Source organism: Bos javanicus, chromosome 8 (genome assembly GCF_032452875.1).
Source record: "Bos javanicus breed banteng chromosome 8, ARS-OSU_banteng_1.0, whole genome shotgun sequence".
NCBI classification, from domain to species: Eukaryota; Metazoa; Chordata; class Mammalia; order Artiodactyla; family Bovidae; genus Bos; species Bos javanicus.
In genome coordinates this window covers 22,783,814-22,808,255 of record NC_083875.1, presented here as the reverse complement: position 1 = coordinate 22,808,255, position 24,442 = coordinate 22,783,814, and the positions used below count along the sequence as shown (strand labels likewise).

The following is a 24,442-nucleotide window of genomic DNA, read 5'->3' as shown; positions in this document are numbered from 1 at the left end:
GGATGAAGCACAAGCTGGGATCAAGACTGCCGGGAGAAATATCAATAACCTCAGATATGCAGATGACACCACCCTTATGGCAGAAAGTGAAGAAGAACTAAAGAGCCTCTTGATGAAAGTGAAAGAGGAGAGTGAAAAAGTTGGCTTAAAGCTCAACATTCAGAAAACAAAATCATGGTATCTGGTCTCATCACTTCATGGTAAATAGATGGGGAAACAGTGGCAGACTTTAATTTTTTGGGCTCCAAAATCACTGCAGATGGTGACTGCAGCCATGAAATTAAAAGACACTTACTCCTTGGAAGGAAAGTTATGACCAACCTAGACAGCATATTAAAAAGAAGAGACATTTACCAACAAAGGTCCATCTAGTCAAAGCCATGGTTTTTTTAGTAGTCATGTTTGGATGTGAGAGTTGGACTATAAAGAATACTGAATGCGGAAAAATTGATGCTTTTGAACTGTGGTATTGGAGAAGACTCTTAAGAGTCCTTTGGACTGCAAGGATATCCAATCAGTCAATACTAAAGGAAATCAGTTCTGAGTATTCATTGGAAGGACTAATGCTTAAGCTGACACTCCAACACTTTGGCCACCTGGTGTGAAGAACCAACTCATTTGAAAAGACCCTGATGTTGGAAAAAGTTGAAGGCAGGAGAAGGGGACGACAGAGGATGAGATGGTTGGATGGCATCAGTGACTTGATGAACATGAGTTTGAGTAAGCTCCGGGAGTTGGTGACGGACAGGGAAGCCTGGCATGCTGCAGTCCATGGGGTCGCAAATAGTTGGACAGGACATGACTGAACTGAACTGAACTGGGAATGATAGAATTATGCCACTGGTGCTTAGGAGTTTCATCCCTTAGTTGTACTTTACCGTGGAACCAACAGGTGGCGACTTTGCCACATCTTTTCACTGCTGGCCTCCATAGGCAGCAAGAAAAAGGTGAGTGATTCAGTTCCCTGGTTTGGCTCAGTTGCTACACTTGTTCTGTCCCTTATAAGATAATGGGTTTTCATAAACCACTGAAGCCATTTTGACTGGACAGGCTCTCCTGCGGATAATTCTAGTACTAAAGACCATATCCTGGCCTTTCTGAGTTGTAACAGCTCTTGTTTTCACATCCAATACTAAATAAATGAAATTAAAAGATGTTTGCTCCTTGGAAGGAAAGCTATGACCAACCTAGACAGTGTATTAAAAAGCAAAGATATCACTTTGCCAACAAAGGTCTCTATAGTCAAAGCTATAGCTTTTCCAGTAGTCATGTACAGATATGACAGTCCATAAAAGACTAAGCTTCGAAGAATTGATGCTTTCAAATTATGCTGGAGAAGACTTGAAAGTCCCTTAGACTGAAAGGATATCAAACCAGTCAATCCTAAAGGAAATCAACACTAAATATTCACTGGAAGGACTGATGCTGACGCTCCAATACTTTGGCCACCTGATGCAAAGAGCCAACTTGTTGGAAAACACCTTGATGCTGGGAAAGATTGAGGGCAGGAGGAGAAAGGGGTGGCAGAGGATGAGACGGTTGGATGGCATCATCAAGTCAATGGGCATGAATTTGAGCAAATTCCAGGAGACAGTGGAGGACAGAGGAGCCTGGTATGCTGTAGTTCATGGTGTTGCAAATATTTGGACACAGCTTTGCAATCGAACAGCAACTAAATCTTGCCCACCGGGGCTGAGTTAATAGCTACCTAGTGCATGGTCACTATGCAGCCAGAGTGGTATGGGCTGAAGCTTAGGGCAGCTGAGGGTGAGCTCCAGGGCACTGAACTTGAGCAAGACCCCAACTGGCATTTCTTATTCACTGCTGTGGTCCTGGGCTAGCTTGCCTAAACAGAGAGTGGTTTCACAGCTAAGTCAGGTTTGTTTTGTATGTACGAGTGAGTCCACTGTTAAATCCAGAATGGGAGATGTCTTGACCCGAGGAAACAGTCAAGTCAAAGTGGTAGTATTTTTTTAAAAATTAAAAAGAAAAAAAAAAAGCACCCAAAGTTTGCATCCATAGTAGAATCCCCAAAAGTAGGCTGAGAGTGATTTCAGAGTCATCAACTGAATTTGGCGGTCTAGGTGATGACATGGGCTGAACAGTTCATTACATCCCCTACCCATCCCAGCTATGATCTGCGATGCTTTGGCAGTACATAAAATGATAAAATGGAGATGCCAACTGGAGGAAGGATTAGGATTTCATAAAACAGTGTGATTTTAAAATTTTCTACTGAACTAGAATGACTTAAACCCACTGACTTAAGTGAATGAACACTTCCATTGATTTGAAAGCTGCAATACTGTACTGGTTAGTCTTCACCTATGATTAACAAAGCAGAAAATGTTGAATTGCTATACAGTATTTAACCTGTTGTGGTTTCAACAATGTGCCACAAGGTGGCAGCAACCTCAAAAACTGGTTTAGCCACCTGATTGGGAATGCTTTCAAAGTGCTGTCATATAACCCGATTTTGTAAAAATTTTAAAGTTCTTTGTAAAAATCTTACTCAATTGTGCTTTTTCTTACCGTGCTGATGTCTTTTTCTAGGGACTAGAACTAGTAGGGTAAATGCTTTCCCACATATTAGTATAATTCAACTTGTGTAACCCTGTCTGAAAATTATTTAGATATTCAGTTAATTCTTAACTTGGAAAATTTTTTTCTCAAGGAGCTACTTTCTTTCGTTGAATAGAAATTTTACTCAGGTGACAATAGATTTAAAGCTATTCATTGAAAAAAAAATGCTCAGGTGACTTTTCATTAGGTTTCTAGTCATGAGTCATCTCTGTAGCTTATTGCTGACAATTTAATATTTTTCCTTTAGGAAGTATCAGCCCAGGGAAAGCTTGCTAATGATTTTAGCTATTTAATTTTTAGTTTACAGTTAATCAGTTATCTTTGTAATTGTTTTTGTTCATGTGTCTTAATCATCAAATTAGATTAACTCTAGAGGGTAATATCAGGTTTTTTTAATTCAAATTAATCCCTGAGGATAAGCACAATAAAGTTAATCTCTGGAAAATGTAATATAACACTTAAAATTAATTTAGGACTATGGCCTTCGAATTACTTTTATTTACATATGTATGAATGATAGTTGAATTTCATAAATATACATGAGGCTAAATTTAAATTTCTGTATTCCTCTGTGATTCCTTACAGCTCTGATTTTAGTGGCATAGGAAAGAAAATCTCTCATTTCTTTACAAGTGGGGTAATGAGAAATCCTTACCAAATGGAAATACCAACTATTTTCTATCCTAGTTGTCTTTTGAACATTTATTCCATTACTTATTCAATAAAGATAATAAAATTGGTTAGAAAGTACTTTCTCCAACCATATTTATTTATCTTTATGTTTGGTTTTATAACTTAAACTAAAGTACTTTTCTATGCTCATTTGTTATTCAGATAGTCAGTAAAAATGTGATTTAGTCCAAAAAGCTGACTCATGCTTTGGTTATTTCTCAAATACAGAAGGCTTTCGAATACTTGTTGAATAAATGACTGCTTTTCAGTAATGCTCAGATTTTTAAAAATAATTTAGGGCTTAGCAGGAATGGAGAAGAGCATATAAGTATGGATAAATGAATTTGCTTAAAATGATGAATTTGTTTCTACTGAAAAATGATCAAATGTGGTATCTTTTTATTGTCTCTTTTAGATTGGAATAATTGGTGGAACAGGCCTGGATGATCCAGAAATCTTAGAAGGAAGAACCGAAAAATATGTGGATACTCCATTTGGCAAGGTATCCATTTATGGAGACATACTAGCTTTTTTCTTTTTCCTTGCTAGCTTGATTTTTTTAAGTTACAAAAAAAAATTTTAATTGCTTTTGTCTTGGCAGCACAGGGCTGCCTGCCCCAGGCACAGAGGGGCCAGGAGTTCTGCCAACTGAGACGGTGTCCCTAAGGATGCCTTGTACTTGACTACCAAGAACATAGCTTTTAAATACGTACAAAAAATTTCTTAATTATATCCCTAGAAGCCAGATGCTCATTTCAAACACAGGAACTGTACCCTCTAGATCAATGCATTCAAATCAGCTTCTAATTTGGGGCCTGTTGGTCATGCCACAGTCTTTAACAAATGGGAGGAAATATCAAATGGTCTTTTCTTAGTAAACCCTGGCTCAAGGGGAGATTTTGGGGGGGACTGAGAACACAACTGCGGAACAGAATTGGAAGTAAAACATTCCTCCTTGTCTATTAAAAGGAGGCTGTTTAGTTTTCCCAGACCATGCGTCATCCAGCCAGGGGGAGGGTGTCTGTCTTCTCCTAATTCCATGGGGGTACTTCCAAACCTGTGGTTCCTCTGATCCTCCTACAAAGATCCCTGCATCCGGCAGTCCCAACCCAAATCCCTCTTTTCAGCCAGGTCCTTAGATTTGATCTCTCATCCTCCCAAGTCCTGCTGTCAACTCGCTGACATGTTTTCTTCACCTCCTAGGTTCTCAGACCTTTATCTGAAACCTAGTTAACACAGTGAATGCTCCCAGTGCTGAGCTCATAAATTGCCTGAGAGTGGCCTCCTACTCCTTTTGCATTTCACTCTCACACACCTGTTCTTGAATCTGCCAAAAACCCTTGACACATCTGTGTATGATCAGTCTGGCATCAGAGTCCCCAGGGGTGCTTGCTACAAATAGATCTTACTAAAGGGTACCTACCCACGCACCCTTCTAAGTCTTACATGTCTCTGTGCTAGTACAGAGGGCTCAGTAAGTACTGAGTGATTAAGTTGAACCATCAAATCTAGACTCTTTTATGTCTTTAAAATATATCTTCAGACCTCAAGTTTCTATGAATCCTGTAGGTGAGCAATTGAAAGGGCAGCTTTTTTTGGTTGCTCTATGTATTTTCAAATCACTGACTTGTAACCATTTTTCATTATGTGCAGCCTTCTGATGCCTTAGTTTTGGGGAAGATAAAGAATGTTGATTGCGTCCTCCTTGCAAGGTAAGGTATTTCAATCTTTTGAATGTTACTACTAAAGGACAGTTTAACTTAAATTCTGAAAAGAGTATTGGTGCAGGTATGAGTTTTTAATGTGTTGGTGGAGCCATAACATCTGAGTCCTCTTTATTGCTTATGGTTTGGGGGTAGGTTTTACTGACTTAGGAGATTAAAGATCTTGCCCATACACACTTAAGTTGGGAAAATGCTTAGAAGAATCTAATAACTGATGTGATGATTTGACTAAACTTGAAGCTCTGCTTTCAGTTCTAGCAGTAAGAAGCAATGTTTTCTTCTGTTCTTTTTTGTCTTTTATCAAGATCAAGAAAAACTGTTTTATTCGTGACCCTTTGTTTAATAATAGTTCTGGGTCTTTGGGAGAGGGTTTCAGGTCCCTGAAGTTGAGTTCTCTATGGTGTCTATACCCTTGTTCCCTGGACAAGGCTCATGCGCTTCCGTAAAGAAAGGAACAAGTCATTTTTCACGGTTAGAAATTAGTGAGACTGCATATATTAGCTTTCTATTGCTGCATAACAAATGACCACAGATTTAGCAGCCTAAAACAGCATACATTATCCCACAGTTTCCAAGTAACCAGAGTGTGGCCACAGCTCATCTGTGTCTTCTTCAGGGTCACACAAGGTCACATGGGTATATTTAAGTGCTTATTTTTATCCGGAGCTCTGGGTCCATGCTCAAGCTCACATAGTATTCGGCAGAACTAAGTTCCTCGGGGTTGAAGGACTGAGGCTGTCACTCCTAGAGGCTGTCCATGTTCCCTGCACTGTGGCCCTCCCCATGGCCATTTCAGGAGACAGTAACTTGCTTCTGCAAAGCCAATGAGAGGTCTCTGGTGCATGCTGGAAGGAGGGGCCTGATCATGGGAGTGACTTCCAGCTCCTGTGTGTCTGTGTTCTATTGGTTAGAAGCATCTCAGGTCCATCCACAGTCAAGAAGGAAGGAATTATTCAGAGCATGAAAATGAAGCCCACCCTAAGGTCTGTGCCACACTTGAAACAGAAGTGGCTTTGCTGAAACCAGTGAAACTAAACTTTAGTTTTAGATGGTCACACAGGGTTGGTTTCAGGCAACCTTGTTGTTAATCTGTGGTCATTGCTGGAGAAACACTTAATTTCTTCCAGACTTTTAAGAGAAAGTGGTTGGTGTTGTAGCCCCATGGTGAAGGTTTTATACTCCTACCAGCTGATCTGAAGTGTGTCGAATTGTGAACCACTCTGTGTAGTGGTTCATAACTCCTTTTGATGCTTGAACTTCTGTTGAAAATCTAATCAGAGATTTGGAGACCAGCCTTAGAAAAATGCATGTAGAGTAGTAGTCCACTCTCATTGGAGATTTCAGTTACCCATAGTCAGCTGTGGTCCAAAAATATTAAATGGAAAATCTAGAAAGAATTCATAAGTTTTCATTTCTGTGCCATCCTGCTCCATCTGCTTGGACCAGGAATCACTCTTTATCCAGCGTATCCACCTGTTGTAGGAAAAACCTGCATAGCAGCCACAGGGGGTCTTGTAATGCATTTCCTGTGGATAAGGAGGGGCGGCTGTACTTTCTGGGCATTCATGGACTTCCACCTACTGAGAGGCCATTTTTGACCTTGGGGTAAAAACCCTGATATGCTATGCTTATCTGCAGTTAACGTACAAATTATTTTGATAGTCTTAATTCTGTTGTTAGTGATCAGAAGAGAGAAAGTTATTTCAAAATATAAATATGGAATGATATAAGAGATACTAACAACCCTGTGGTACTGGTTTTTATTATCTGTTTTAACAAATCCCCGCCCCCCCACCAAAAAAATCAGGGCTGAGAGAGCTGAGTGACTTTGAGGTCACACAGCTAGTAAGTGACAGAGGTAGGATTTAAACCCAAGCAGTTTTACTTCAAAGCCCAAGCTTTAAATCATTATGGTACACAGTAAGATTTTTGTGTGTCAGTCACTTCCTTGAGAGGCTGCTTATTTCGTTATTATGTGTGAAGACCACTGGTCTCCTGAGACTTAGCCTTGTTGTAATCTAATATTACCCGTGATGTCTGTAGTTTTTCAAGCAGCTCGGGATAATTTTAACTCTGAAATACTGCTTGTAAATATACAAGGTGTGAGTTTTTAAAAAATAATTTTAGAAATTGGGTTCCCTTCACTGGCTGTTTCCTGGCACACTGGAAACACTGGGTGGGTGGCACTGGAAACACTGGCACACCCACACTGGGCGGGTGGGTGTGGGTGGATGTGAGAGAGAGAGAGTGGGGAAAGAATGTGTGTGTGAGTACTGTTTTTTGTCCAATGAATGAACTCCTCATGGCAAGTCCAGTTCTAGGTACCAGCAGAGAATACAGATAAGGAGCTCACCCTCTCAGCACTGATGCTAGTGGGAAGATGGGTGTTGAGAAGGAAATATATAGTCTGAGTGGCCAGTAGGTGCCAGGAAGAAAAATAAGGTTACGGGTAGTGATGTGTTGTAGATGCCGTGGTCATGGAAAGCACGCCTCTGGGGAGGTGACGTGGGGGCCAAGCCTGAGCAGCCATGAGTACAGCTGAGCAGCCAGGCCAGCGAGGCCAAGCAGGCGGGGCAGGAGAAAGGCGAGGGCTGAAGCGGCCATTTGTGGGCTGGGCCCAGATGACCTGAGGGCCATGGTAAGGTGTTTGGATTTTGTGTGAAGTGTGACAGGAAATCATTAGTGGCTGTATGAAGTTTCCTGGGGCTGCCACAATAAGAAGCCACAGGCTGAGTGAAATGGGAATTTGTTCCTTACAGTTCTGGAGGCCAGAGGTCCGAGACCAAGGGATCATCAGGATTGGTTCCTTCTGAGGTTAGGAGGGAAGGCTCTATTCCAGGGCCCTCTCTTTGCTTGTAGAGGACTGTCTTCTCCAGGAATCTTCACATGTTCTTCTCTGTGTGTGTCTGTCCAGATTTCCTTTTATAAGAACACCATTTGTGTTGGATTAGGACCCACCCTAATGACCTCATTTTAACTTAATTACCTCATTAAACAGCCTGTCTCCAAATACAGTCTAAGAATTTGGAGGGGACATAATTCAGCCCATAACAGTGGTGGTGTGTGAGGTGACCCCTTCCTGGACCATACCTGCTGATGTCAAACAACTGGGAAATCTGGTATTTTAAATGTTTCAAAATTTAAATTTATTTGGGTGATCAGGCAGAAAAGAATAGATTAAACTGGAGTTTCTATTTCTGTGTGTTTCTTCATTGGCACCTCTTGTTTTCTGTGTTGTGGCTTAGGGGAGACCAGATGCCTCGGATTCTGGGGTATTGGTACCCCACAGGATAGATATGGCATGTCTTCCCGGGGAGTGAATTCTAAGTTAGCTGTTACCTACTCTCAATAGGAAAGTCAATATGGAGAGTAAAGTGAGTCCACACTTTAAAACCAGATAGTTTAAAGTCGGCCGGTAATTGCCTGACCTGTTTGCGTTCTTCCTCTGCCAAGGAAAGCACTTTGGTGAAAAGGGCTGGAAGGCACTGCTGGAAATGAGTTTTCTTTTCCAGGAGTGTGAAAATGCCCTGCTCACTCCTCTCCTGTGTCTACTCTCCTTCCTTAGGCATGGGAGGCAGCACACCATCATGCCTTCGAAAGTCAACTATCAGGCGAACATCTGGGCTCTGAAGGAGGAGGGCTGCACACATGTTATAGTGACCACAGCTTGCGGTTCCTTGAAGGAAGAGATTCAGCCTGGCGACATCATCATTATTGATCAGTTCATTGACAGGTGAGCAGTCACCTAAGATGCTTCGGGCTCCTGTAAGGTCATTCCTAGCCCCGGGGGATAGTGTGGGGACCTGGGGGAGAGGTGGCACAGGCCTACAGAAACAAAACAGAATAATCCTCGTGAACTCTCAAGTTCCTAATTCCCAGCTTCAACATTTATCAGTTTGTAACTTTTAAAGATAAGAATTCTTTGAAAAACAAATTACTTCGTATTTCTTTAGAATTAGGTATCTAGGCAATATTTTTTTCCCTGTTGTCTCACAAACTTTTTTATAGTTGATTTGTTCAAATGAAGATCCAAAGAAGCCTGTTTTTCTGTTTTTTTGTCCTTTAGTCTTCCCCACATGCTAGATCTTACTGATTGCATCCTCAAGTGTCATTTAGTGTGTTCCTCTGTCCCATGCATTTACCTTCTAAAACAGTGCTTAATTCTGGAGGCCTGATCAGAACCAGGTTCGAATTCTTGGCAAGAATCTTTCTGTGTCATATCAGGAGGCATGTAATGTCTGGTTGTCTTTTTCTGATGTTAAGATCAATAGTTTGTTCATGAACTAGGGGATTTTTTTGTTACTGAATTGCACAAGGAATATATAATGTTCCTTTACTAAAATATTAAACGAGGATGGACTGCCAAGATCCTGGACTTTGCATTTAGAAGTAGGAGAAGAAATGACGAGAGAGAGTGGATGGTCTCCTAGGGATCCCATCCACATACTGCCTTCACCTCCCATTCCTGGTGGGAGTAACCGCCTACTGGAATGCACTCGATGGAGATGGGTAACTGCACTCTGCTACTTGAGATGGGGAAAAGTACCACAGAGAATAAACCACCCGGTAGCTCCTATCGGAGTCCCCCACCCAGTCACCCAGACCGTCACCTCTGTCTGTCCTGCTCTTCCTGCTCGCTATACCCAATGCCTCTCCTACCGCATCTGTTACAGGAGGAGGAAAGTTTATTCAGTCCTATTCTGTGTCTTCTGTTTTCACGGATTTAAAATGATCCCTAGTCCATCAGGAACATTCTCAAATGTTTCCTGATGAAATGAAGCTCCTAGCTTGAACCAAATGCAACTGTTTGTTCTGTAAGTTAATGGCTGAATCCCAGCAGTTTCATGTGGTTCAGTGTGAGGACAGAGTAAAATCATTACCTGCCCCTTTGATTTTTTCCAGTCATTTTTCTGCATCTGACACTACATGTTTTACAGTTTGCCCTCTAGAATGTAAACTGTGAAGGTTACAGACCCCATATCTCCTGTTTGCCACTTTATGCCCAACACCCACCACACTACCTGGCCTGTGGTTGTTCAGTCAGTAGTTCCTGAGTGAGTGCGTGAACATGATTGTTCGAAGGGAGAGGGAGGCTGGAGTCTGTGTTTAGGGGGTATCTTGATAAAAATCTCTATGGCTGTCAAAGACGAGTGTTTGGGGGTAATGACTTAAGAAAATGGGTGTAATGTGGTTTTTTAATAATGCAATACACAAAGCTCTAGAATGATGCGGATTTATAAAGTATTATATATGATACTGGAAAGAAAAGTTTGGCTTGGTTACTAAGCCTGGGATTAATTTGTTACTTAAGTGGTGTAACTATACACTGTTGTATTTCCCAGACCTTTTTCTCACGTAGTAAATGTAGGTGTTTCACATACTGGCTCCCATGAGAGCATTTGGGACACAAAGAGGATAGAAAGAGTGTTGCCATCAGACCTGGTTTCTTCCTGCCTTGGCACTTAGCTGTGTGACCTTAAAGTCTTCTGGTATCTGCTTCTGTGTACCATGTCCATTAACCTGCCTCCTTACTCTCGACTTAGAGAGTGCCTTTAATGGAATCTAGTTTGTGTTACCTGCCCATAAACACCTTTACTGTGAGTCTGGGCTGGAGTATGTCTACTAGTTAACATCACTTGGTAAAGACAGAAGAAAAGATCTGTTAAAAGGAAGAATCCCCTAAGAATCATTTAGAATGCAATCTCAAATTTTATATTGATTATATAACAGTAACACTTTTTATATATTAAGTTACATAAGATATAAAGCTAATTTTACCTATTTCTCTTATACTTTTTTAATGTGACTGCTAGAAAATTTCAAATTACATATGTGACTTGCATTATATTGCTCTTGGAGAGCATCTTGAAAGTATTACTGCTGCTGGCTGAGCTGTGTGGTTTCTATTAACCAGGCTTGAGAATGTCTTATAGGATAGGAGAATCAGAACTTTTTACCTTGTGGAAATGGCCTATATGTGTTTTACTGATAGTACTTTATTACTTTAACGGAGTAAATCCTGGTGTGTTGAGGCAGGCACCTCCACTTACTCCTGTCATCAGGGAGGAACAGTGAGCTGGAGGCTGTGCTGTTTGTAGACTGAGTGCCCACAGCTATAACCACAGCCTCAACATGTTGAGTAGAATTGCAACATCCTGCCAAGCTGCACAGTGGATTAGCGCTGTGGGGGCAGGAGCCCTGGACTAGAAGGATTCATCCTGGCTCTGTTTGGCCTCAGGCAGATCATTTTACCCATGTGGGCTTTGGTCCTCTCTTCGGAATTACAAGTTGAATTCTATCACTTAAGCTCCTTTTCCTTGAACAATCCATGGGTTCTTCTCCAGGGATTGATCTGGAAACACATATTTGCCTACTGCTATAACTTTGCCAGCACATCATCTAAGAAACAATGTCCTCGTCCTAAAGTGTCTTCAAAGGCTAGAAGGATTGTTTTAATCTCGGACATAAATTCATGATAAAGAATCAAAAGGGAAGAGTGTGGCTATTCTTTTTTTAATAGATGACAGAACTGGAACCTCTTGCTTTCTCTGCCCTTGGTGCTTAGCATAGGGAAAAAAGACATCAACCTGGCCTCTCACCTATGCTGTGCATACCTTAGAGGTCATTAACATTTAAGAGTGACAGGCAGCTTTGATTTTTATGGTTGCTTTTTAAAATCATCAGATTTTTATAAGCTAAAAATGAAAAATATCCTTGAAAGGTATCTGACAGGCTGAAGGCTCTTTTAAGAAAATAAGATCATTCTCTTCTAAAAATCATTGGGATTGCTCATGCTACCTTCCAGCCTGTGAAAACTTGAAAGCCTGGGCATGAGAAAAGGGGAATCCTGGGTGTGGCTGACCTGGAGAAATCAGAACAACAGACAGGTGGGGAGAGGAGTGGTTGCAGTATTTTGGGGTGTGTCCTCTTAGTCCTTCTGTTTCTCAGACATGGAAGGAAATAACCTTTGCTAACGCGCAAAGTGAAAGTAATTATTCATTTGTGATTAGGGCTGCTGCATAAAGGAAAACGGACATGGATCTAGCACTTAAAGCTGAAAGAAGGAGTCCTTTTGTCATTTTCCCATGTCTGTTACACAGTGACAGGTTTCCCAGTGACTCTTCCCTCATCCTGGCTCACATGTGCAATATTCTTCACAAACCAAAAATAGTAACTCATTCCAGGGACCTGTAAGAGGCCCACCCACAGTAAATGTCCTCAGCGCCTTGGGCCTCCTGATGCACTGGTTTGGTTAATCCCTTTCTTCTGCCTGGTGGAGGCCTCCACTAACAGAGTCATGAGTCATTTGGCAATTCAGGATAAAACATGGTTAAGCATGGGGCTTGTTTTGCTTCTTGACCATCATTTAACAGTCCGTATGAACTGTGGACAGAATGTGGCTGACCTTTCATCTGTCTTAAGAGAAAGCTGTGAGGCTATTTCTACTTTAAAAGGATCTTATAAGCGACACGCTCCCAAGATTCATAATCTGGGGTACTTCTGTGGTACAAGTCTGTGCCTGAGCAGGGCACACCTGGTTCTCACAGTATCACTGCTGGGGAAGCAGGACTCTCTGAGCGAGGGAGAGAAAAGATTTCATAGAAAATCCTAGTCCATTCCCCTCCCCAGAATCTGGCTTTGCTCAGGAAACTGAGACAGCAGTCTAAGAGCTCAGCTACTCTCAGGTTTTCACTACGCTTTTCAAATTGTTTCTCTGTTGTGCTTTATACCTGCCTGCATCCTTATGGTCTGGTGCTCTCCCATGTCTATTTGCCACCACCCAGCAAGCAGTTGGGACAGTCAGCTGGCTTTGTTTGTTCATTGGTTCTGCTTCCCTCCCTTCCTGCTGATAGAAGTGCTCCCCTCCTTTGAGCCCAGCAGGATCAGTGATACTTGTTCTATGGAGCTGGGTCCTCCCTGCCTGAGGTTTGGTGATGGCTCCATATAAGACTAACCAAATTCTGAGATGAGACTTAGAAATTTAGAGGCATGACTATGCATTTACTTGGCTTTTGTTTCGTTTTTGCTTTTCAGCCTTGCAGGTAAAGACATAACCATCCCTCACATCCTACCCCACTTTTAAAGCCTGACTTTAATGATACGTTATAAATGGAGTGTAGAGCTGATCTCTGATGAGATTTTTGCCATTACAGAGCAAGCAACACTGTTTCCCCACTAGCTGCTTTTTTCAAAGCATGAGGCATTTTGTTGTCTCTTCCTGTTTTCCTTCTGTTGCCCATCCCTGCCACTGTGGACCAGTTAGGTACTTCCACAAATTCATTTGTCTTTGGGGTGGGGGGTGAGCTGATTATATGGCCTTTCACTCCAAACTAGTAACTGTCCATGCCATGGAAGACGCACATGGGCAGGGGATTCTAGAAGTTTCCACAAATGACCTTTCTCCTCTTCACCATCAATCCTGATTATTATCATTGAAGGGAATTCAACTTACACATTTATTAAAGGAACAACTGGCTCTAAAGAGTGTTTGGAAAGATGCCCACATTATATTAGGTTTTAAAAAAATGCAAACTAGTTGGATCTCTTAAATTGCTTCTGTTTCTACCAGAAATATCTCAAGGTGAGGCTGGGTAACATCCATAAGGGTAAGAATAAGATTCTGTCTTTTTAATAGTGGCCTCTTAAGGGGTGTTTTTTTGTTTGTTTTTTTAATAATGAGAAAAGTATGACCAAAAAATTAAGATTAAAAAAAGGCAGGAAGTAATTCCTAATGCCAGGTGTTTTTTGCAAAACGCTGTTAACACACTGGCCTGCAGCCCCCGGTTAGGTTCTATTAAAAGAATGCGGTAGAAGTCCTGGCTTGGAAGTGAGGACATCCAAAATTGTTTCCTGGCTCTGCCCCCAAATTCCTGTGTCACTTAGTGTCCTCATCTGCTAAGTGAGGGTGCTGGATTGATTCCTAAGAGTTCTGATGTCCACCCTCTTAAGAGAATTCTTTTCTTGCTAGAGTCAGGAGAGGTTGGGGGTTGGGACAAGCGTTGGCTGGTGATGCAGACTTACTCATCAGGAAAGTCCCGCTGTAACAGTGGTAAGGGATTATGTCAGTTTATTTCCCTCTCCCAAAGACACAGCCCAGCCTTGGGCTTCCCCGACGGTGTCACAGTGCAAAGTTCTTCCTCCCCACCCTTGGGAGGTCAGCCTGGGGAGGTTAAGATGTGTACTGATGTCAGTTCATGAGTCCTTCCGCCTCTTGGGCAGGGGTGGGTTCTCACCAATAGAAATGGAGGTTTATGATAAAGAATTATACAGCAAACCTTTGCTCCCATTCCTGTCAGCAGTTATTTTAAAACCTTTCTGTTCTCTCACAGCTTCCTGCTCATATCCTTCGCTCTTGGTTGAGACAGTTGCCTCTTTACAAGAAAACAGATGTTATTAAGCACAAACACGTCATCTTCCTTCACCCTCCCTTTCACCAGTTACTTGCATCCCTGTTTGTCATCATGCTATTGTCCTTGAAGTGGGGGCCTTTATTCCCTGTGTGAGGTTAACTCCTTTCCTTGTTCTGCAACCTACCTTCTCACCTTCTATCCTTACTCTTGTTTAAAAATGCTAATAAGCTCCCAGTGTTTGAGTTCCCACCAAGTGCCACAAATCAATTAACCCTGTTTATAGCTCAGTCGATAAAGAATCTGCCTGCAATGCAGGAGACCTGGGTTCGATCCCTGGGTCGGGAAGATCCCCTGGAGAAGGAAATGGCAATCCACTCCAGTATTCTTGCCTGGAAAATCCCATGGACAGAGGAGCCTGGTGGGCTACAGTCCATGGGGTCGCAAGAGTCAGACACGACTTAGCAACTAAACCACCACTGCATAAAAGGATCACTTTTTCAGTTTAAATTGACGTTACTTAAGCTTAGAAATACTGGTCATTTGCTAATAAGTGGGGCCTATGGGATCTGAATTTGAGTTCATCGCCAAAGACTGACCTCAGCCACTCCTGATCTGTGGACTTCCCAGATCTGTCCTCCCCCTTGAGATCCACACTGGCTCCCAGATACAGGACAAGGTCCCAGAGACATCTCACACTTTGTAATTCATGTGTATGTTATCAGATCAAGTGTATAATATTGTATATTAATACATATATGGACTCTAGAAATTGGTACAGATGAACCTATTTACAAAGCAGAAATAGACACAGAGAGAAAAGGTATGGACACCAAGGTGGGAAAGGAGAAGTGGGATGAACTGGGAAGTTGGGACTGACATATATTCACTACTCTGTGTAAACCAGGTAACTAATGAGAACCTGCTGTACAGCGCTGGTAGCTCTTAACTCAGTCCTCTGTGGCAACCTGAATGGGAAGGAAGTCCAAAAAAGAGGGCATGTTATGTATAACTCAGCACTTCACTGTACAGCAGAAACTAACACAGCATGGTAAAGCAACTATACTCCAATAAAAAGCTGTTTTTAAAAAGACTGAATTATCCCCCTTGGTTGTCTTCTAAGCCACACCTCCCCCTATCCTGAGCTCCCTCCTCTCCGCTTGGTAAGTTGCTGCGTTGGTAATACCATGGCACTGCCATCCACCGTGGTCACTGCTGAGGATCTGTCACCCCTGTGTGCAGTTGGTCTCCCAAGTCGTGCCCGTATGTGCCCTGAATCCACCCTGTTGTCCATCACCACTGTCCTCATATGGGTTATTAATGTTTCTTAACATTTTTGCTTCTCTCAGCTCGACTCCCTGGTTTCCATTACTACTCCCTGGAAATAGAAAGAAAGACACAGTCACAAGAGAGCTGGAAACCAAGCCCAAACATCTGTTGCCTCTGGGAGGGCTTGCCCTGAAATCTGTTACTGTAATTTGATGTAATTTTTCCTCGTTCCTTTTGTCACTGATGGTAAAATCTTTGACATAAACTGAAAACTGTCCCGTCACCTTTGTGGTGGCTTCTTCACTGCTTTTGTACTTTGCATCCTTGCTCATGTTCCTTTCCCCCGTGAAGCATTAATGTTTATTATTTGGTCATCTCTGGTCTTTGGAACATGAAGTTATTTCTGGATATTTATGAAGGGGGGGCGGAATACTGAGTTGTTCCCATCTATGCGATGCTGTTAGGTCCTGGGTAATTAACATACATGTATGTATTACTGGTAGAGATGGTTAGAATCATAAAAGGCAGTCTGCCACATAACTGAAGTTTTAGGACACACGCCTTTCCAACCAGCCTTCCCCCTTTTGCAGTTTGTAATCTTATGAGTAACTGCACCAAAGGATGTGTTTTTCAATTAGGGGTTCTCCTGAGACAGACTGGATAGACCTTAAGAGATGTGGGTGCAGTCATTTCCCTGAAACCAAGCTCTTCATAAGGAGGCCTTGGCACCACCTTGCTGGTAAATTAACTGCCTAGTATCCCTGTGTGCTGAGGCTTATGGACACGTCCTGTGCTCCAGAACTACCTTGGAAGTGTGCAGGTGTGTGACAGGTGTTTCTGCTGTGGGACAAGTGTTTTCTCTCAACTTGTCTGCAACTCAGCATTTCTTCAAAGGAAAACTATTAACAGATAGCAATCTTTGTGTGCAGATTCAAGGGTCTTGATCCTGAAAGAACCTACCAGTCATTCTTTCTCTGCGTTTTGTTCCCTGCTGTGTCTGAAAGTGCCTGGTGTTCTCTCCTCGATGGCCTTGAACTCATTTCCCTTGCCAATACACACCATAATTTTGTCTCCTTCACTCCTCCATAGCAGTTTGTTGTTTGTTTTCTAACTTTTATTATCACATATCCCTTTTTGGGGGTACCCTTGACTTGAGGCCCACGTACAAGTCACCCTCAGAGGTTGGCAGACGAGAAGTGCAGAAGCAGATTTCGACGGGCAGTGATGACTTGGGCTGAACACTTGCTTCATGTGCTCTCTGTCTTCACACTGACCGTATTTCCTCTTCATGTCCCCATTTTAAATATGAGAAGACCGATAAGAGACTGAGGTAGACAGAGGTCAGGCTGACTTTCCTGCAGGCACACAGCTAGCCAGGGAGTAGTAAAGCCAGCCAGTTGGGCAGTCCCTGAAGTGTATTTCCAGTTCGTGTCCCAGGATGATGGTGGGGTTGGGAGTGAGAATTAGCAGTCCCTTTGCTCCGCTAGGAGGGTTCACCAGTTGAAGCAAGAGTTGGAGAAAGACTTTTGGCATCAGATCTTTCCTACCAGAGAAATTACACTGTGTTAACCAGGTTAAACCATATGAGCACATGTATTAGCTTCCTTTTGCTGCTGTAACAAATTCCCACAAATGCAGTGGCTTAAACAACACAACATTATTAGCTAATTCTGCAGGGTATGAGTATAACATGGGTCTCAGTGGGCTGAAATCAAGGGCTGAATTCCTTTCTGGAAGCTCAGGAGAATCCCTTTCCTTGTTCTTTGTCACCTGCATTCTTGGCTCCTGGCCCCCTTCCATCTACAATGGAAGACAACATATGTTCTGGGCATTAGGGTATGGATATTCAGGGGTATGGTGGGAGGCATTATTCTGCTTACTACCACATGCCACTGTTACAGGTTGGTAGGATGGAGCCACTGCCCCCAAACTGTCATCCCTGGTCTAGGTTGCTTCTAGCAACTGGGTGATCCTTCCTGTTCTTCTCACCCACAGTCTAGAACACTGCTTCCCCATGGATCCAGCCAGTCTGACGTGGTCTAAGGCTAATTTTTTTCCTATGGCCCAGGAATGTATTTCAGTTCTATCTCTTGATGGAAGGAAAAAGATATCCCATTAAGGCCCCTCTTTATCAGGAAAAGATGCTCACGTGGGCACCACTCCAGATCTAGAGAAATCTGCAGGTGTCTTCCATTGATGGGCTCCATATGCTTGCTTCTGCTGCGCCTGCATCCATCTGTAATGTGACTTGTGTGAATCTGTGTGCTGGATGCTTTGTCTGTTCCCTCACTGATCCTCAGGGCAATAGTAGTAGTGCTTTGTAACAACTATTGTTTATCCCCAAACTCACATACTTGACATAAAAAAATGGAGGAGTTATTGCATCTGCCTGTTGGGATGTCACTACTGGAGATTTCTGTGACCATGTTTTCATATTTAAACAAGGGTGTAAGTGTATGTTATTAATACCTTATGAAGAAAGAACTCACAGAGGTTAAGTAATTTGCTCAAGGACACATGAAAAATCAGTAACAAGATTGAAATCCGTGTACAAAACTGAGGATGAGCCACTATCCTGTCTACAGAAGAGCTTTTCTTTTTTGACTAGAAATTAGGAGTGAACAGGCAGGGGAGTCCCATCAACACAGGCTCAATCAGGTCACATTCCCCCCGGGGATGTCCCTTGCTTCTTGCAGACTTGTAGAACCTCTGACTTCTATTTAAAGTTCTCAGGAGGATAGGAGATATTAAAATTACATGTATTTTCATTTTAGAATTTCCCTTGGGTGTGTCCTTCAGTACCTTCACTTGTGATTGCATACCTCATTGTTCTTGATCTGAATTTCACTCAGCATAATCATGCCTCATTTTATGCAGTATCGGAGTATTGACAGTAATTTAAATTCAGATCATTACTTGAATGTATTGCTATCTGAGTTATGTAGAACACCATGACTAGGTGGGCAGGCTGTGTGAAGAGATGTTTCTTATCAGCATTTTCCTTCCTGGGATCTTAACAGTATAACCCTGAAACTATTAGACACATGGGTATTAAAGTCCCCGGGCCTTCCTGGGGCTACCCCTCCTGCAAGGCTGGGTGTTCTGAGCACCAACTACAGCTTCTCCTTGGTGCTGACTCCTGATTCAGCCTCCAGCTCAGACCTCAGTTCTGAGCTGCTGTGGGGAAGCTGGGCCTCAGGGCTGACTTAATCCTCGTAGCACTCTTACAAATGGGTGGTGAACAATACATTTTATAACTGGAAAATGAAGAATCAAAAAGATATAGTGGTTTTGCTATAAACTGTACAGGTGGAAGTTGGGGAGCTTTGTTTAAAGAGAAAAATGTAAAATGTTAAACTGTAGGCAGTTAACATCACGTGTTTATAGCATAACATAAAGAATTACTCCTTGGAAGGAAAGTTACGACCAACCTAAACAGCGTATTAAAAAGCAGAGACATTACTTTGCCAACAAAGGTCCGTCTAGTCAAGGCTATGGTTGTTCCAATAGTCATGTAAGGATGTGAGAGTTGGACTATAAGGAAAGCTGAGAGCCAAAGAATTGATGCTTTTGAACTATGGTGTTGGAGAAGACTCTTGAGAGACCCTTGGACTGCAAGGAGATCCAACCAGTCCATCCTAAAGGAGATCAGTCCTGGGGTGTTCATTGGAAGGACTGAAGCTGAAACTCCAGTACTTTGGCCACCTGATGCGAAGAGCTGACTCATTTGAAAAGACCCTGATGCGAAGAGCTGACTCATTTGAAAAGACCCTGATGCTGAGAAAGATTAAGGGCAGGAGGAGAAGGGGATGACAGAGGATGAGATGGTTGGATGGCATCACCGATTTGATGGACATGGGTTTGGGTGGACTCTGGGAGTTGGTGATGGACAGGGAGGCCTGGCGTGCTGTAGTCATAGGGTTGTAAAGAGTCGGACATGACTGAGTGACTGAAGTGAACTGAGCTGAAGAATAATACATTATTGTTGCTTAGTCACCAAGTCAGGTCTGACTCGTTTGCGACCCCGTGGACTGTAGCCTGCCAGGCTCCTCTGTCCATGGTATTTCCCAGGCAAGAATACTGGAGTGGGTTGCCATTTCCTTCTCCAGGGGATCTTGCCAAGCCAGGGATCGAACCTGCATCTCATGCATCTTCTGCATTGGCAGAAGGATTCTTTACCACTGAGCCATCTGGGAAGCCCAATAATGATGTCTTAAGGTAAATGTTCAGAACAGAGAGAGGACTAATTAGGCGAAGAAGGGACGGAGAGAGAGAGGGACAGAATAGATAAGATGGGGTGTTACTGCATAGATGTCTGCTGGGACATAGCCCCTGCTGGGTTCTGTGGCCCTGTTTTCACACTTAATCATGGTTGTAAATAGGATTATTGCTAATATTTGACTCACTGAAGGCTGAAACCAAGCCAAAGCTGGAATACGTGGCACCATTTTATTAGTAAGTTTTACAAAAAGAAAACAGCCTCTGTTTATATAGGCTGGAAGAGTCATTTGACCTGTTCTTCAACCCCATCTGGAATTGCTTGGGGTTAATTTAGCCTTTCCCTTAAGACTCATGTGATAAGGGGGTTGAGAGGAACATGAACTTTGATTTCATTCCTCCCAAGCTCTGAGGCCTAATCTCTGAGAGAGGTGGCTTTGATGCCAGCTGGTATCACTGTTTAATGTGTGATGGGGAGGAAGTGACAGGTTAACTGTGAGAGGCGGACATGCCAGCTGGGTAAACTGAACCAGAATGTTTCTCCATGCTGTTCTCTACCTTCCCGGTAGAAGTAGAAATGAAGTGATGTTCCTTCAGCTGTTGGTTTCCCATGCCCTGTTGCTACCCTGCTCTCCCCTCTCTAGGAAAATGAGGACTCTCTCTTTCCTATATTACTCATGAGTTCAAGTTTAGAACAGTGCAATGGATATAAAAAGTGCTTTATTCTGAAAACTTTGAGAGAGAAGTAGCTGGGTGACTTGGCACTGGGTTAATTTTGGACTCTCTTATGGACTCAAAAATGTTTTATCAGAACGTTAACTTTAGAACTTTCATGAGACTTCAGAATTAATTCTGGCAGGCAGACGCACAAGTTTAAGCAAGACAGCAGAGACAGATGTTTCGAAATACAGAGCTGGATGAATGGCTGCTGTCTTCAATGGATCAAAGGCATGAAAAAATAAGGTTGAGGGTGGAGGGCAGGAGTTACTCTCAATTTAGTGACAGGGCAGTCAAGTGCAAAATTTAGACCTTAGACCTTGTTTGGAATATGAAACTAACCAAGCAACAGTTTTTAAAAAAAGAAAAAAGATTTTTTATTTTTTGAGGACGCCAGGGAAATTGGCAGATGGTCTATATATTAGATAATACTTGGGAATTGTCATTTTTCTCAGTTGTGATAATGACATTGCCATGGAAAATAATCCATATATTTTGGTCCATCTGAAGTAGGGATAAAGTGACAAAGTCTGGGATTTGCAATAAATGAAGTAGGTTTGACGAAATTTAGGAAATTGTTGAATCTAAATATATATAAGGGGTTCACTATACAATCCTCTATATCTGAGATGATGGAAAATGTTCATAGTTGACTTCTTAAGTGTTTCACCTGGCCTCCTGAGCCCACAGTTGACTTTCACCTACTGTTCAGTGTGGTTATCCTGTCACAGTCACCAGACCTCAGATACTTTAACTCCTGTTGGGAAGCAGGGTGCTACCAACTCAGAGCCAGAAAAGCCAAGTACTATCAAGAAGCTCTCTCTCTTTTTTAAACAGTTTCTTTCAGCTTATCCAGAACTATTGATTCTAGAGTGAGGACCAAGATACTGACCTAGATACAACTGATTACCAGCTCTAAAGGGTAGAGAGGTAACTTTTTAAAAAAATAATCTTTTTTACTTTATTTTGTAGGACTACCAGAAGGCTTCAGACCTTCTATGATGGAAATCATTCCTGTGCCAGAGGAGTGTGCCATATTCCAATGGCTGAGCCATTCTGCCCTAAAACAAGAGAGGTTCGTAATCTTTCTGGAAGGTGCGCCAGAATAAATCATGAGGGCTTGGGGTGGCATCTACAGACAGATTAGTTGGCCAAGCATGTGGTCTCTCTTCCCCTCTCTAGTTTGATGCTTATGTAAGGTTTTAGGAAGAGTTGTTTCCCTTTGTTAATAATCCCTCCACTACTCTCAGTCATCTATAAGCTGAATCACTCAAATTTGCAACCTGCCTTTTTTTTTTTTTAGTAAGTTTTGATTTTAGTGTCAGGATATCTGGATACCTTTTAAAATAATTTAGACAGCATAATTTGGAGTATACACTCTGGAACCAGATTTCTTAGGATCAGGTCTTTATTCTTCAACTTAATTGTTGCTTGTTTCTGGATCAGAACCTTGGACTCTGGTTTCCTCATTTATAAAATAAAGTAATGATAACATATTGATACCTCACAGGACTGTGAAGGATAAAAGAGTAACTTATAAAGTGCTTTGAATGATGCCTGTCAGTTATAAGACATCTAGTGACTGGTAACTGCTTTTATGAATTAAATGATTAATAATCTATAAATAGATTGGCATCATTTGCCTTTGAGCTGAGTTTGACTTTTCCTGTCCAGCCTCCTCTCCTCTCCAGGATTATAGTAAGATCTCAGGACTGTAGAGGCAACCCTTACAAAAGCCAGTGGTGGTATAAAGAAAGAAATCCTAGCCTTAGCTTTCAGAGAATAAAACTGGCTACCATGGTTCACAAGTCCATCCATGGTACTTTTCTTATAACCCCAAAATTTGAAAGTCAGATGCCACCTAGTAGGTCGAAAGTACTGTCAGAAGCAAACTGCCTAGTAAAATCTTACTTAGACAATACAAATAACTAAACATGTTACTCATTCAGATAATTTTAACATGTGATGTGAAACACAGATTTATGTTCAACCTTGCATAATCATGTAAAACTAGCCTCTTTACAGGCAAAGCTGCTGCTGCTGCTGCTAAGTCGCTTCAGTCGTGTCCGACTCTGCGACCCCAGAGACGGCAGCCCACCAGGCTCCCCTGTCCCTGGGATTCTCCAGGCAAGAACACTGGAGTGGGTTGCCATTTCCTTCTCCAATGCATGAAAGTGAAAAGTGAAAGTGAAGTCGCTCAGTCGTGTCCGACTCTTAGCAATCCCATGGACTGCAGCCTACCAGGCTCCTCCATCCTTGGGATTCTCCAGGCAAGAGTACTGGAGTGGGGTGCAGCTAGAGTGCCCTAAATAACCACACCCTGGTCTCAGAAATCTAGAGTCCAAAGCCAGGCGTTGAAGGGAGCTATTTCAGATATATCACTGCATGTTTATGCTTTGTGACTTCTGTGAAAGCACATTTTAAAGTAGGCGTTTAGATATACATTTGAGCCTTGAACAACGTGGGGCGTGGTTAGAGGCACTGACCCATCATGCAGTTGAAAATATGAGTATAAATTTACAGTTGGCCCTCCATATCTGGCAGTTCTGCATCCAAGGATTCAGCCAACCCACAGAGTGAACAGCATTGTAGCATGAATCTATTGTGAAAAAACATGTAAGAGTACACCACACAGTTCAAACCTGTGTTGTTCAAGGCTCAACTGTATATGTTCCTGGGTAGTTATCAGCAGAATATATCAGAATGATGTTGGTCTTAACCTCTGAAACACAGATCTGTCCACAAAATACATGTGCTCTCCAAGAGAACTTAGAAGTGTATAATAACATTTTTGTCCACTTCAGATTGGGAGAAGCTTGGAAGAAATAGACTAGTGAGAGAATATGCATGTTAATAGTAAATCTGAGGTATTGCCCCAGAGATTTGGGTACTAGGAGTAGAGGTGTGTAAGGGAAGTGCTAATGAGGTATTCAGAGTACATGTAAATGTGGTGGCTGAGTGATAGTTTCCAGTAATAAATACAGTTTGGCCTCTTTTGAGACTGAATTAATTCAGCTATTATTAGTCTAGCCAAGCTAAGGACCCTCACATAAAGATTAAGAGTGCTAGGGAAGGCAGTTTAAGAAAATGGGGAGGAGGGAAGAGGCCTTCACAATATTATTTTATTCTTATATACCCTAAAAGGGATTTTAAAAATACTATCCAAAAATGTAAAGAGTAGATGGTGTTGCCCCTCGGTAATCATCACTTAAACTTTCAGTATCCTTGTGATCTTTTGTGTACTGACGACAGATTGTCAAGATGAATTGTCCAGTGGCAAGCAAGGTACATAATGGTTGTACTGTATCTTATCATTTGTGTTAAATATGTGTGTGTGTGTATATAAGGGGCTTCCCTGGTGTCTCAGTGGTAAAGAATCCACTTGCAATGCAGGAGACATGGGTTCAATCCCTGGGTCCAGAAGAACCCCTGGAGGAGGAAATGGCAACCCAATCCAGTATTCTTGCCTGGGAAATCTCATGGACAAAGGAGCCTGGCAGGCTACAGTTCATAGGGTCGCAAAGAGTCAGACATGACTGAGCCTCTGAGCGCTCACGCATGTGTATATAAAAGAGATAAATATGAAAATATTTATGTGTGTGGGCTGCTGTCTATGGGGTCGCACAGAGTCGGACACAACTGAAGTGACTTAGCAGTAGCAGTAGCGTGTTTCTGGAAAGCTGACCAAAGAACTAGGAACAGTGATTTCCCATGGGGAAACTGAAGCCCTTGTACACAGGCAGAAGAAATACTTGTCACAGAATAAGAACCTTTGTGCTGTTCACATTTTGTACCATGTGCAAGTATTACCTATTCAGAAAACTGTCACTTCTAGTCAAAAAGTAATCTGAAACAAATTTCTTCAAAAAGTCCTGACACATTAAAAAGACCTCTCAGGCTGGAGCTGTATTT

At 42.2% G+C, this 24,442-nt stretch overlaps 1 protein-coding gene across 1 annotated transcript in view; it reads left to right on the top strand.

The window, feature by feature from the left end:
* The window catches only part of LOC133252497 (S-methyl-5'-thioadenosine phosphorylase-like), a 46,968-nt gene that overhangs the window by 11,687 nt on the left and 10,839 nt on the right, over positions 1–24,442 (top strand). The window contains exons 2-5 of the mRNA XM_061425145.1: positions 3,671–3,757; positions 4,909–4,967; positions 8,545–8,712; positions 21,503–21,605. Coding sequence (XP_061281129.1) covers positions 3,671–3,757; positions 4,909–4,967; positions 8,545–8,712; positions 21,503–21,605 — 417 coding nt within the window. The remainder of the gene's footprint in view (positions 1–3,670; positions 3,758–4,908; positions 4,968–8,544; positions 8,713–21,502; positions 21,606–24,442) is intronic.